A 12502-nucleotide genomic window follows, 5' to 3' on the forward strand; every position below is an offset into this window, starting at 1 on the left:
CATTTTTATTAGCCCCTTACCTCCAGATGGTTGTCTACTTTTACGTGGAGATCGAGGTTCCCTCCGATAAGGATCATTAGAGCCATACAATTCAATAGTGCCAAGGTTTAAAAGCATGGTCTTTTGAATGTAATCAACCATTGCAATACCATTACAATTACCAAAAACTACTCTGGAAAAGAGTTATTGGAAAAAACATATTTCAGATGAATGTTTTCTACCGATATCTTAATTTTCCAAAATGCACATTTAGACTAAAAAGTAACTGAAAAATAACTTTAATAATAGTAACATGGATTTATTTTAAATATCTGAATATCAGCCTCTTCCTCAAGGTTTCCTGCTCTTATTACATTCTGATTCTCTTACTCTATCATCAAAGATTTTAATTTTTGCAAACACTTTCCTTTAGCTACAGCTCTAGAATATACAGTTTCATTATTATCAGTTTTTCAGACATTCTACTTTTTGACTAAAACATAGCAACATATCAAACCAATAAATATTTGATTACAGCTATAGATTTTTGACATAGATTTTGACAACAACCTTTCATTATTTTATAAAAATTTATATATATAAAATTCCTTTAATATTAAGTTCCACATTGGCTGCTTAATTTATTAAACAGCAATAACTTTAAAAATACATACAAAATATTAATACATTATTATAATGCTATGACATGGGAATATATTGGTTGACATTTTCTAGACATGTAGACAGTTTCACAAAATTAATCATCCATATAAATGAACAGACACAACACCAATCAAGTTGGGCAATATGAATAAATACTATTCATAATACACAAAATAATGACATTTTACCCCAAACAATTATGGTACGTGTGAACTGAGGGGCTTCTTACATTCTCTGATTAAAAAAAGAGAATATTTAATAGATAGCAATGGACAAAGATGCAAATAACTGAGGCATCTCTGCTGAAATGTAACAATGTCTTTGAAGATTAGCCAGCAGTTAGGATTGCTTATCTAGTGATTTTTAACCCTTTCTCTAGTACTTAAACAGGCCTTTCCTTTTTTCCCTGTACTGTACATATTCCCCTCATGTTATTACCATTCAGTTTTGTTCCCTTTCTTTTTCTTTCTCTTTCCCTTTCCAGTACAGTTACGCTTTCCTCTTCTTCTTACATCAATCATACTTTTTTAAAATTTCAATTTTTAAATATTTGTTTTGTAAGGAAAATATATGTACATCTTATTATTCATGAAAGGATGATTGGCAGATATAAATGTGGGTTTAATTAATTTTACAAAGGTGTGCCTTATTTTAAAAGCAATTAATCTTTTTTGGAAAAATGCCATACACACCTTACATCAATAGTTATTTCTCCCACTAATTATACAGAAATGCAATAGGTTGTTATTCTAATTAAGGGGACTCTAGACTAAGACAACAGCACTACTGTAATATATACCACTAGATTAATACAGCTGTATATAACCTTAAAGTACCTGGATAAAAAAATACTGAGTTCATTTACTATTTGTGTGAGATAAAATATTGAGTTCATTTTCTAATATAGTATCTGAGTGAGATAAAATGTAAAACCAGTTTACTTACAATCCATAGGAAGAGTTGATTGCAAGACTTGTTATTTGCTGAGGAGGTTCACCACTCACCCATACTAACTGGATAACTAGCTCGGTCTGGTATCCTGGAGACTGTTTAAGGGGAGAATTTTTAACTCTGCAACATAAGTGAAAAGTGCATTAATACGCCTTGTGAAAGTCTTTTTCAAAAGATATATATTTGATTATTGGTTTTATATATTTTTGCATGCTAGAGCAGCTGTAAATATTTACTGAGAAATAGTTAATTGATTTGAAGATTCTTTAAACATCCACAAGCAAACATTTAGAGCAAAGCATACAACTGTAAACATTTAATTCATAAAAATGCTCTCTTTTTGAATTTTTATCTATTCTTGTATTTATTCAGTTTTTATCCCACCTCAATCTTACACTCTCAGATGTTACAATAAAATATTAAAAGAATGAAAACAAAAACTTTCACAAGGCTCAGAGGTCGCCTAGTCAGATACTATGATCAATAATATCAAAAGCTGCCAAGAGGTCTAGAATGGCAAAGGGAATTGAATGCTGTCTCAGTCTATATGATAGCCTTAGCCCAGATTGAAGAAAGTTGTTTGTTTCAGTGACATTCCCCAGAAAATGAATACTGGAAGTCGCACAATATTTATGCAAGACTATGGCATAGAGAACACCTAAGAATTATTCTCTTTGGCAAGGGTAGTGTTTATTGCCTTCTTCTAGGCAGTCAAATCTAAGGAGGTACTAAAAGGCTCATGGATCCACATATTGTTCCTTTAACCACCCCTCACAATAGCCAGGATGGGCAGGGGTCCAACCTACATGTAACAATGGATGCTCTAGGCAGCACTCTGTCCACTTCCTCAGAACAAACAGTCCAAAAGGAATTCCAGAGAACAAGGCAAAATAATATCCCAGTTATTACAACAGACATTGCCTTTGGAGATGCACGACTATGATGAGTCTGAGTAATTTTGTGAACAAAGTATTGTGTAAATTGGTCACAGCATCCAGGAAGGAGAGGTCTCTATTGACACTTTCCTCAGAAATCAGTAGAATCCATTAGGTGCCTGGGATGAGCCATTCAAATAATCTTGACATCCTATAGAGGTGACTATAACTGTAACTAAGTAACAATATGATCTGACCATAACAGTAGGGTATCATATCCCTTTTAGTTTCAGATGATATAACATCAGTCCAAGGCAAATATGAAATCTGAAGTATGACCATCTATACATGTCAGGCCATAGATGACTTGAAGTATGATTGTGGAGGCCAAGAATTCCAAAGCCTTGTCAGAGTCGGCCCCTAAAGCAGGGAAGATGAAGTCACCCAGCATCAACAAGTGATAGTTCTACACCACTACTCCTTGTGTGTTCAGATTCTGAAGCTGACTATATTTTAATGTTCTAACTAAAACAATATGTGACAAAATACATTGAAGTATTTCCATCATCTTAAGCACTCAAGATAAGCAATGCCCATTATTTAGAATACACTATTATACTTACTTTAAACATGGGACATTATCACGAAGTCCATCAGAGGAGCTACTGCTAGTGGAGGGATGAGACTGGGGGATGATGGACTGAGGATTGGAACCTGTGCCTGGAGTAGGTAATGGTGGCATTTGCTCAGGATCAGGAGATTCTATATAATTTATTTCATACAACAGCCGTATTTCAAGCATCTGCAAATGAGAATGAAAAAACACAAACTTGATAACAAGAATTTAAAATTAGTGATGCATTCTCTTAAAGGCAAATAACTGATCTTGTCAATATCCTGAAGCTGAAATGCATCCATCAAACTATTACAAAAACAAAGCAGGTATTTTATGAAGATGTCACCCATGGCTCTAACTTCCATAAAGACAGACATTAAAGAATGCTACTTTTATATTTGAGTACTAGAGAGCTACATACAGGGCAAATGCTTCTAGGTGATGTCATTAAATATTAACACAAGTACTTTGAGCTGCTACTAAAAGCTTACAAGAAACCAGAATAGATGACTCTGAAATAACAGGAGATTTTGGCTCATCTTTGTCAATTAAGCTAATTCCAGCACTCCATATCACTGGAATTCCTATATCATGTTCCCAAGCCTGAGGAAGTAATCAAATATTGCTGCTAGACATCTAGAACTAGCTCAACATCCTACTCTGGTTAAAGAATCATTGTATTTCTATTCTTGTCGTTCAACACCTAAGAGACTCCATAAGCATTTCCATCTAGAATAAATGACACCCAATCAGATTTTTGTACTGTATCTTCTTATACTGAAATCTTACTAGTCTCCATCAGGTCCATAAACCTAATCAAACAATCAATAATAGAATAAACAAATTTCCTGGACATGATAAAAATGAATTGACAAAACTATAACATTTCTCAATTGAAGGCAGCTACAGATAATTATGACACTAATTTGCATTGCTAAGCAATGTTGTCGTAAAGTACAATTTCATGCAACCATGTCCCTTAGTGACAGCAATCCTGGCAGTCTCTGTTGCAGTCATTAAGCGAGGATTGCAATTCATTTACCTCCTTGTGACTTTCAGCAAGCAAAGTCAATGGGGAAGCTGGCAGGAAGTTGCAAGTCCAAGGGTGCTCACAAGCAAGCTGGCTGGTGGCTGCTGTGATACAAGTGCAGCTGGGCAGTGGGTAAGTACTCCAGAGTGTGGAAGGGTGCACAGATGACTGCAACAGCCTGGCAAAAGCATGTCTGAAAGTGGGGTGAGTACAGGAAGGTGGGCAGATGGATGCTGTATCCTGGAATGAGTTCAATCATCTGTGCGGAGGGTGGGAAAATAGCAGGAGTGGGAATGACTTATAGGAGTACTTACATCCTTTCCTACTGACATTCCCATTGAGTCTGATTATAGTAAACTAGAAGGAAGGTCACAAATGACAATCATGTGACTGTGGGATGCTGCAACCATCATGGGTGTGAGCTGGTTGCCAAGTGGCCAGATCATAATCACATGACTACAGAAATGCTGGGACAGCCAGAACTTTATAGACAGATTGTAAATACCATTTGTTCAGCACCATCCTAATTTTGAACAGCTGTTGAATGAGTGATTGTTAACCAAGGACTACCTGTACTAAACTTTCTGTCCCACAGGTACATAGAGATGCCAGAGGACACAAGGGGAAAAATAGATAGGGCCTAATGATATCCTGTGACTGAGCTGTAAGGTAAAAGAAACATTTCACAGGCATGATTTAATTGTTAAATTTATCAAATTTGGTTCAATTGTATTTGTATTTGTAATGAATAAGGCAACTTATTTCCCAGTCCTAGGAAAGTAACAACAAACATAATTGTCTCTTTAATACACTTCAATCTGAAGAACTGATGAAACAAAAATTATGCAAGTTGGCATTGTTACTATATTTTCATTGTTGAAAAATAGGGATCTTGATAACAATAGATATGAATGTTAAGTGAATGCCACTTAAGTAGAAATGAATTTAAGTGAATGCCATTACCGGAATAACTTCTGTTGTTATTTCTTGTTTGCTGAATCTGTAAACAATGACATGTGCAGAAACTCCTGCTATGCACAGCATCCTGCTTTCTGGACACCATGAGATGATCTGAATGGCATATGGATCTTCATCTACTATGTCAGTGCTTGGCCTATCTTCTTTATTTCGAGTTTTTTCAAATACTTTAGCTGTTTTTAATTTGTATAGTACTTGCAAAGTTACTAGGAATAAATTAAGAAATAAACTTGGTTGTATGTTTAAATGAAATCATTTTGAGGAGACTATTTCTCCATTTAGAAACAGGACTATTATTCAAGGGACACAATTCTGAAACAGAGAATAGGGAATATCATTCAAACAATGCAATTCTGAAACAGAGATTATATTTCAGGATGTTTAAATTTCATTAATATTGATTGACATCAAATATCAATGCACAGAAAGAGCTATGTCTGAGTTGTGAGAAAGATATTACACTTTACAATCTCTAGTCTGACTCTCAAATATACCTTTAAAGGATTTTCAACAACATGAATTGTTAAACATGAGTACTTAATTTTATATATTACAAGAACTGTTAATTATGATATGGCACTAAAATAGAATGCATAATCAAAAATTGTTGAGTTTAAAAAAATTGTTCTATTCAAAATAGACAATCTTGTCACAACTAATTTAAAGTACATTCATTTCAACTGAATCCAAGCAAGACTGATATTAATATTTAATATTCAAACAAATAAAGAAAAAAATGAGACAAGTAATGTCACTACTATGCCATTCGTATTATGATGTTCTTATAACAGCTTTTACATGTTAAATGGCTTTTTGGGTGTGTGGGGGAGTAAGAACCTCACTAAAAGTGGCAAATCACTTACTTGCAGAAGCATCCCAAAACTTGACCGATCCATCTGCATGCCTATTAAAATATGAAATGTTTTTAGAAGTATTTTTAGAAGTTGAAGAGTAGTGAGATTTACTTAGTTATGCTGAATTTATATAATTCAATTGTACAGCTTTATATAGTTACTGATTTCTTAGCACTGACATGTTATTAGTTCAACAATATAAGCAAATTATTGCTCTCAGAGACTTAGATGCAATATTATAAGTATCTTTGTAATCTGAAGAGGAATTAGACTTGCCTTTTTCTTTTCTTCCAACCTAAGTCTGGAGAATTTTTTTTTATCCCCGTGAAATATAGATATTGAATGTTGAGATTTAACTTTCTTAAAATGCAAAAAGAATCCCCTTTTTTATGCCATTTTAGAATCTAGAAGGATTAGTTGTATTTGGTCTCATTAATCATTTAACAGTTTGGAGCATTCTATAGAGTAGGGCAAACCAAGGCTACAATCTTAATGCTTACTAGAGAATAAACTCGAATGAATTCTAACAAGATTATTTTTAAATTGCACAAGAAGTTAATCCTATTTGTATTGTTAGCAATTCTATTTTTTTTTTAATACAGTAGACTGATCAATGGAATCTATTAAAAGAAATAAACGTAACACATACATTATGACCAAGATTTTCAATATGTAGTGATGTTCTGTTTGGCATCTACTATTTTATAACTTACCCAGTAATGATAATCTCTGGATAACTCTGTGTGACCAAACCCCAATTTCCACCATTGATAGGCCATTCCTATTAAAAAATAATTGATTAAATCATAATAACAATTGCCCACCAATATATAAAGAACAGCACTTCAGAATATGATGTTAACACTTTTTTTTTACCTTTTTACTATAGCCTTGACGCTTTTGTCGTGCACCCACTGAATAAAGTGCTGGAATAAGGTCTACAGGGCAATCAGCAAAATATTCGCAACAAGTGACTGGAGATTCATGTATATTCAAGGGATATGGATTCTCAAATATAGGATACCTTTAATGAGGTGTTGAAAAGACAAGGATTGTTATTTTTTACATATTAAATTTGATACTATTAAAATTGTTTTTCAGTGATAAAAATATTAAAAGAATAAAAATGAATACAATAGAAGAAGAAATATAGCACTTAAAGAACACTTGAAGCATAATCACTATACCATTACTAGTGTTATATATTGATTTATAGTAGTTTGATTCATATGTGTGTTCGTTCACTGGTGTATGTGTGGACATGTATATTATATCTTGTGCCAAGGATTTGGTATTTGTAAGAAAATATGTGTATGAAAAATGGGAATACAAGAGATCTATTAAAAGGACATCACAGAAAGGTGATACAAGATTTTATTACAGAAAATTTCAGTTAATGAAATACATTAAAAATGTAAGCTTAGAGATTTCTAAGAAGGCTCAACAAACAGAAAGATCCTCAAGACTGTTCTTAAACTCTGCAGTGGTACTTTCCATGTGTGTGAATAAATGCAAATTTTAAGTTCAGAAAGCGATATTTAGATAAAATTAAAATGTCCATAGCTATAGAAATAAGTTCACTAAATTTAATGCCAAAATGTCATTAAAACCTTTTTCTTCAAGGAGTCCAATAAACCTAGTTCATAAAAAATTGACCACTATAGAAACAGTATATTGGTAAACATAAATAAGAAAATAAGCAAAAAATTGGTATCTCCATATTACATTTTTATATCTTACCCATTTTGTGCAAGGTCAATAACTACTAAATCTTTTTCTAGGAGAACAACCACAGCATATGGCTCTTGAAAATCTAAAGAAGAGATATAAATATTCAAAGAAAGCTAATTAATAATTCACATTTGGTAAATATTTAGCCACTGTTGATTTCACACAAAGACTGTAATGCGACACCAATAAAGCACTGACTTACAAGAGATTATTTCAATTTGAATATTGTGAATAAATGTCAGAAAATATCAGAATAATTCATGTTTAGTATTTTACTTACTCATATATTTTGTATCACTTTTGCCAAAACTTTATTACTAATTTTCAGTAAAAAATCCCTAAACAGTGTAACATTAATAAAATAGTTAAGAACAATTGAAACTAGCCAAAATGAGCATAAATAACCACTAATATAAAAATCCAGCCACATATACATCTAACAAAACCAAGAAAAAATGAACTCCTCAAAACCTCAAAGAAAACTGATGGCTTTGCTGATCTTTGGCAGAAAGGATTAAAATCCTTTCTGATAAGGAAAACTGATAAGTTTTGATAAATTTGCACTGATAAGGAAAAGCAGAAGAATATAAGTCACAATATTCTTAAAAGAATATACAGTAAAAGGAATGCAAGTCACAATATAACTTGTATTCTCCTCTTGGCCAAATGCTAGGTCCAGTGGTGGGTTTCTACCGGTTTGCCCCGGTTCGTGCGAACCGGTAGTGGTGGCGGCGGGAGACTCCACCCACCCACCCGGACGTCATCACAGACGCTCTGCACATGCGCAGAAGTGCAGCATGCGAGCGAAGCAACCACACATGTGCTCACAGTTCCAAACAGTTAGGGAAGATAAGTGGAACCCACTACTGGCTAGGTCCCTCTGCTTGTCTGCCTGATAATCACATGGACTAAAAGAAGCAACTCTGATAGAAAATTGCAAACAGCACTGAAGCTGTGCAGAGTGGGCAAACTGATGCAACTAAGAAAAGCTTTCAAAGAGTTCACAGGAAAATTCTGGGTATTCCAAAAGTTTTAATTCCAACACATCTCTCCCTAGTTTTCCTTGGATCCATTCTGAAATTAACCAGATTCTTCTATTTTTAATTTTAAGAATCTGGATCATATTTTCCAAGCCACTCAATTTAGACATTCCAAATATCTCTCCCATTTCTCTGTAAGGCCTTCTTAGCAATTTCCCAAACACATTTCTCCATTCTTATTATATGCTTATCAATGGAAGAATTAGAAATAACAGAGATGTGACTCACTTTAGATCTGAAAGTGCTTCTCAGGGGCCATGGGTACACACACTGTATCTGGCCCTGTTTTAAGAAGCTGCAATGTTTTCTGATTTAGATAGTAATTGTGCAATCTCAGGAAAGCACATTTTAATGTGCAGCAATATGCAGCCATATCCACTCTTCAAGTATCTCCCTTCCCTCCCCCTCCCCATTCTTTTCTACCAAGTTCAGTAAGGTTGAACTCAAGCTCAAAAGTGGTGAAATTACCATCTCATTTACTAATAGACTAATGGACCATCTGACGGCCGTGACAAGGGGGGCTTTTGCACAGGTTCTCCTGGTGCGCCAGTTGCGCCCTTTCCTAGATAGGGATGCCCTCCGTAGTCACTCATGCTCTTGTTATCTCGCATTTGGATTATTGCAATGCCCTCTACATTGGGCTGCCCTTGTGGTGCACCTGGAGGCTCCAGCTGGTCCAGAATGTGGCCATGCGGGTTGTTACGGGAGCTTCCCGTTACTCCCGTGTTATACCACTCCTGCGCGAGCTGCACTGGTTACCGGTGGTCCTTCAGATCCGCTTCAAGGTGCTGGTACTTACCTATAAAGCCCTCCATGGAACAGGCCAGGGGTACTTGCAGGATCACCTCCTACCAGTCTCCCACCGCCCAGTGCGTTCACATAGGACTATCCTCCTCCGGGTGCCTTCGGCCAGACAATGTCGGCTGATGGCGCCGAGGATGAGGGTGTTCTCTGTGGGTGCACCGACCCTCTGGAATGGGTTACCCACTGAGTTCCGGACGGCCCCCGACCTCCGCTCTTTCCGCGGTGACCTGAAGACATGGCTTTTCCAACAAATTGCCTGATCTGCTGGGAGTCTTAGTTTTAACTTCTTGGGGATTTTAATTGGATTATTTTAGTATTAATTTTATTGTTCCGTTGTTTTATCTTTGTGAGCCGCCCGAGTCCTTCAGGAGAAGGGTGGCATATAAGTATGAATAAACTAAACTAAACTAAACTAAACTAAACTAAACTAAACTAAACTAAACTAAACTAAACTAAACTAAACTAAACTAAACTAATAGAAAATTAGAGATAGCTATTTTATGAGTGAAATCAGAAGAGAATGAAAAATGCAAAAATATTCAGGTCAGCTTCAGAGGATAAGAAGCATTTAGCATAAGTTTGATACTGCCCAATGTGCTATCTGATTTAGCAGTACAGAGATCCTTATTCTTGAAAAAAGAATACTTGCTCTCAACTCCAAATCCCAAAAGTAAGATTCGAAAAAGATCATGACAAATATGATTTTATTCATGTACTTATTTATAGGATCTATATAGTTGCCCATCTTATGTACCATTACCATAAGCAGTCTATAAACAATAATAAAAATAGCAGGAAAAAAGCAGGAAGAAGAGCATAAAAACTCCTGGTTCCTTAAAAAAAAAAAACCACCCACTAACCCATAAATAACTTTACTGGATCCAAGTACCATTATCCCAGTGCTAATAAGATAAGCCCAGTCTTCAAGACTTTTTAGAGGGCTATAAGGGTAGAGTTCAACAGTACTATTGTTTTCTATACAATTTGGTTGAAGGCAATTTAGAAAGTATCCAGAAGAAAATTAGACTCAAAGATAAAGCATTAATCTAGAAAAGATCCAAGACATCTTACACCTAATATCTATTCAACAGTTTTCAAATAAATTGAACAAGAGCTCCCATTACATTAAAACAGCATTGTCATATTAAATAGAAATAATTAGAAACCTATAGAAATTAAAAATGACAGTGAATGTGCATTATTACCCAGAGGGTTATAATGTGTAATCTTAACTCTGTATCAATTAACCCATTGCCCTTTTCCAAAAATCTTTTTATAAAATGTTAATCTAATTAAAAATCTCTTTATACGATGTTAATCTAATTATTTTAACTGTCTCACTGTTCTAACAAAACAAATTATCAAATTAAATCTATGGATGCTACTATTCATACATATACTTCTATAGTCACTATTTTGTGATCCACTTAAAACATTGTTTTACTTTTTTAATCTATTCATTTACTATTTTTTAAAATTGATATAAGGATTTTCCTTCAGTTACATAGATTTCTTCCACCATTTTGATTGCAATAATCACTTAGAAATTGGCTCACTTTGTAAATAACTTGGAAATTAGGAATAACCAAACAGTTGCAAACAATTAAAATTCATATATGACTTTCTCTGATACACTTTATCTATTTTCAACCTTATCGCCATGGCAGTAATTATTGTACAGTAGGGTGAAGATATTTTTGTAAGGGGAAAATTGGGTAAATATCTGAACAATTTCATAGCCTATAAGGTTGTAAATCTGATGTTGTAAACTGCCCAGAGTTTATGTTATAAATTGCCCAGAGTCACCTTGCTGTGAATTGGGTGGCAAACAAATTTATTAAATAAATAAAAATAAATCTAAACTAGATATGCTATTTTACATAATCTAGTTGTTTTCAGAAATGTTGGAACTTTCAGAATAGCAAGCTAACAAGTTCTGGAGTTTAGTTCCAATAATCCTGCTAGATGTTGAGTTAATAAATGCTGTTAATAAAGAAAATAATGAAGGAATGCTGGAATTATAGAACAAAGGAAAAGAAAAATAAAGAACCCACCACTAGGGTATGGAGTTTCACACAGAGTTAGAAAATCTACTATCGAGTAATCCATTTCTAGAACAGCAGTGCTCTTTCCATGCATAACAGTTAAACAGGGTCTTCTTCCGACAGTGTCATATGATAAACCACCTGACAAGATGATAAAAGGCTCTCTGAAAATCAAGACAAATAAATAGTTAAGACAATGAAAGATAACATTAAAAAACATGGAACACTGTTGGATTTAGTGGAATAATATATTAAGAACTCTATGTGCTACGCCTGCTTGTTATACAACAATATAAGGCTTACCATATGGACTGGACTGGACTGGACTGGACCGTATTAAAACAAAAACATTGAAAAAATTGACAGAGCAGTGAGTTATGAACAATTAATGGATACTTTTTTTAAAGACATCTCTTTCAATTAGAGCAGTTGAAGAATGTTATGTATTTATGTCTTCATTTAAAAGTTTTGTACAGCTGCCTTAAACATATCTTATGTAACATAACCCAGGGTAACTCACAAGCAATAATAAAACAATAAAAGCAATAGTAATTAAAAGAAAAGGAAAAGGAAAACCTAGTGCCCAAACATAGCACATTCCACCAAACTCAAATAAACTGTAGGGATTCCCTGGGCTTCATAAGTTGGTCAAGGATTGAGCAGAGTCACTCCTTTATCAAAGAGGGACGCCACATAAAATGTATTAAACTCATTAAAACGATTGGTTCTATCCACTATCCCATTAATATATTTCTATCCATGAAATGGAATTTGCTCTTTTTCTGTAATTCCCATGCATAAATAAATTTGGGAACATCACATTTGGGGACATAATATAAAGTTCCAGAGATGTTAACAATTTTGATGGTGATATATTTATAGATGTTTGTATATTTTAAGTGTATGTATTTTGATTTTTTTTTACTGTATAAAACT

At 34.2% G+C, this 12502-nt stretch overlaps 1 protein-coding gene across 3 annotated transcripts in view; it reads right to left on the bottom strand.

Annotated features, from left to right (window-relative positions):
* The window catches only part of STXBP5 (syntaxin binding protein 5), a 112394-nt gene that overhangs the window by 27854 nt on the left and 72038 nt on the right, over positions 1 to 12502 (bottom strand). For all 3 annotated transcript variants that reach the window (XM_070932659.1, XM_070932658.1, XM_070932660.1), the window contains exons 10-18: positions 11576 to 11730; positions 7687 to 7759; positions 6823 to 6970; positions 6660 to 6727; positions 5956 to 5996; positions 5078 to 5298; positions 3092 to 3270; positions 1588 to 1713; positions 21 to 172 (exon numbers count right to left, since the gene is read on the bottom strand). In XM_070932659.1, the coding sequence (XP_070788760.1) occupies positions 21 to 172; positions 1588 to 1713; positions 3092 to 3270; positions 5078 to 5298; positions 5956 to 5996; positions 6660 to 6727; positions 6823 to 6970; positions 7687 to 7759; positions 11576 to 11730 (1163 nt within the window). The remainder of the gene's footprint in view (positions 1 to 20; positions 173 to 1587; positions 1714 to 3091; positions 3271 to 5077; positions 5299 to 5955; positions 5997 to 6659; positions 6728 to 6822; positions 6971 to 7686; positions 7760 to 11575; positions 11731 to 12502) is intronic.

This window comes from Pituophis catenifer, unplaced genomic scaffold, assembly GCF_029215685.1.
Source record: "Pituophis catenifer annectens isolate HBS135680 unplaced genomic scaffold, rPitCat1.0.hap2 SCAF_1, whole genome shotgun sequence".
In the NCBI taxonomy this organism is placed as follows: Eukaryota; Metazoa; Chordata; class Lepidosauria; order Squamata; family Colubridae; genus Pituophis; species Pituophis catenifer.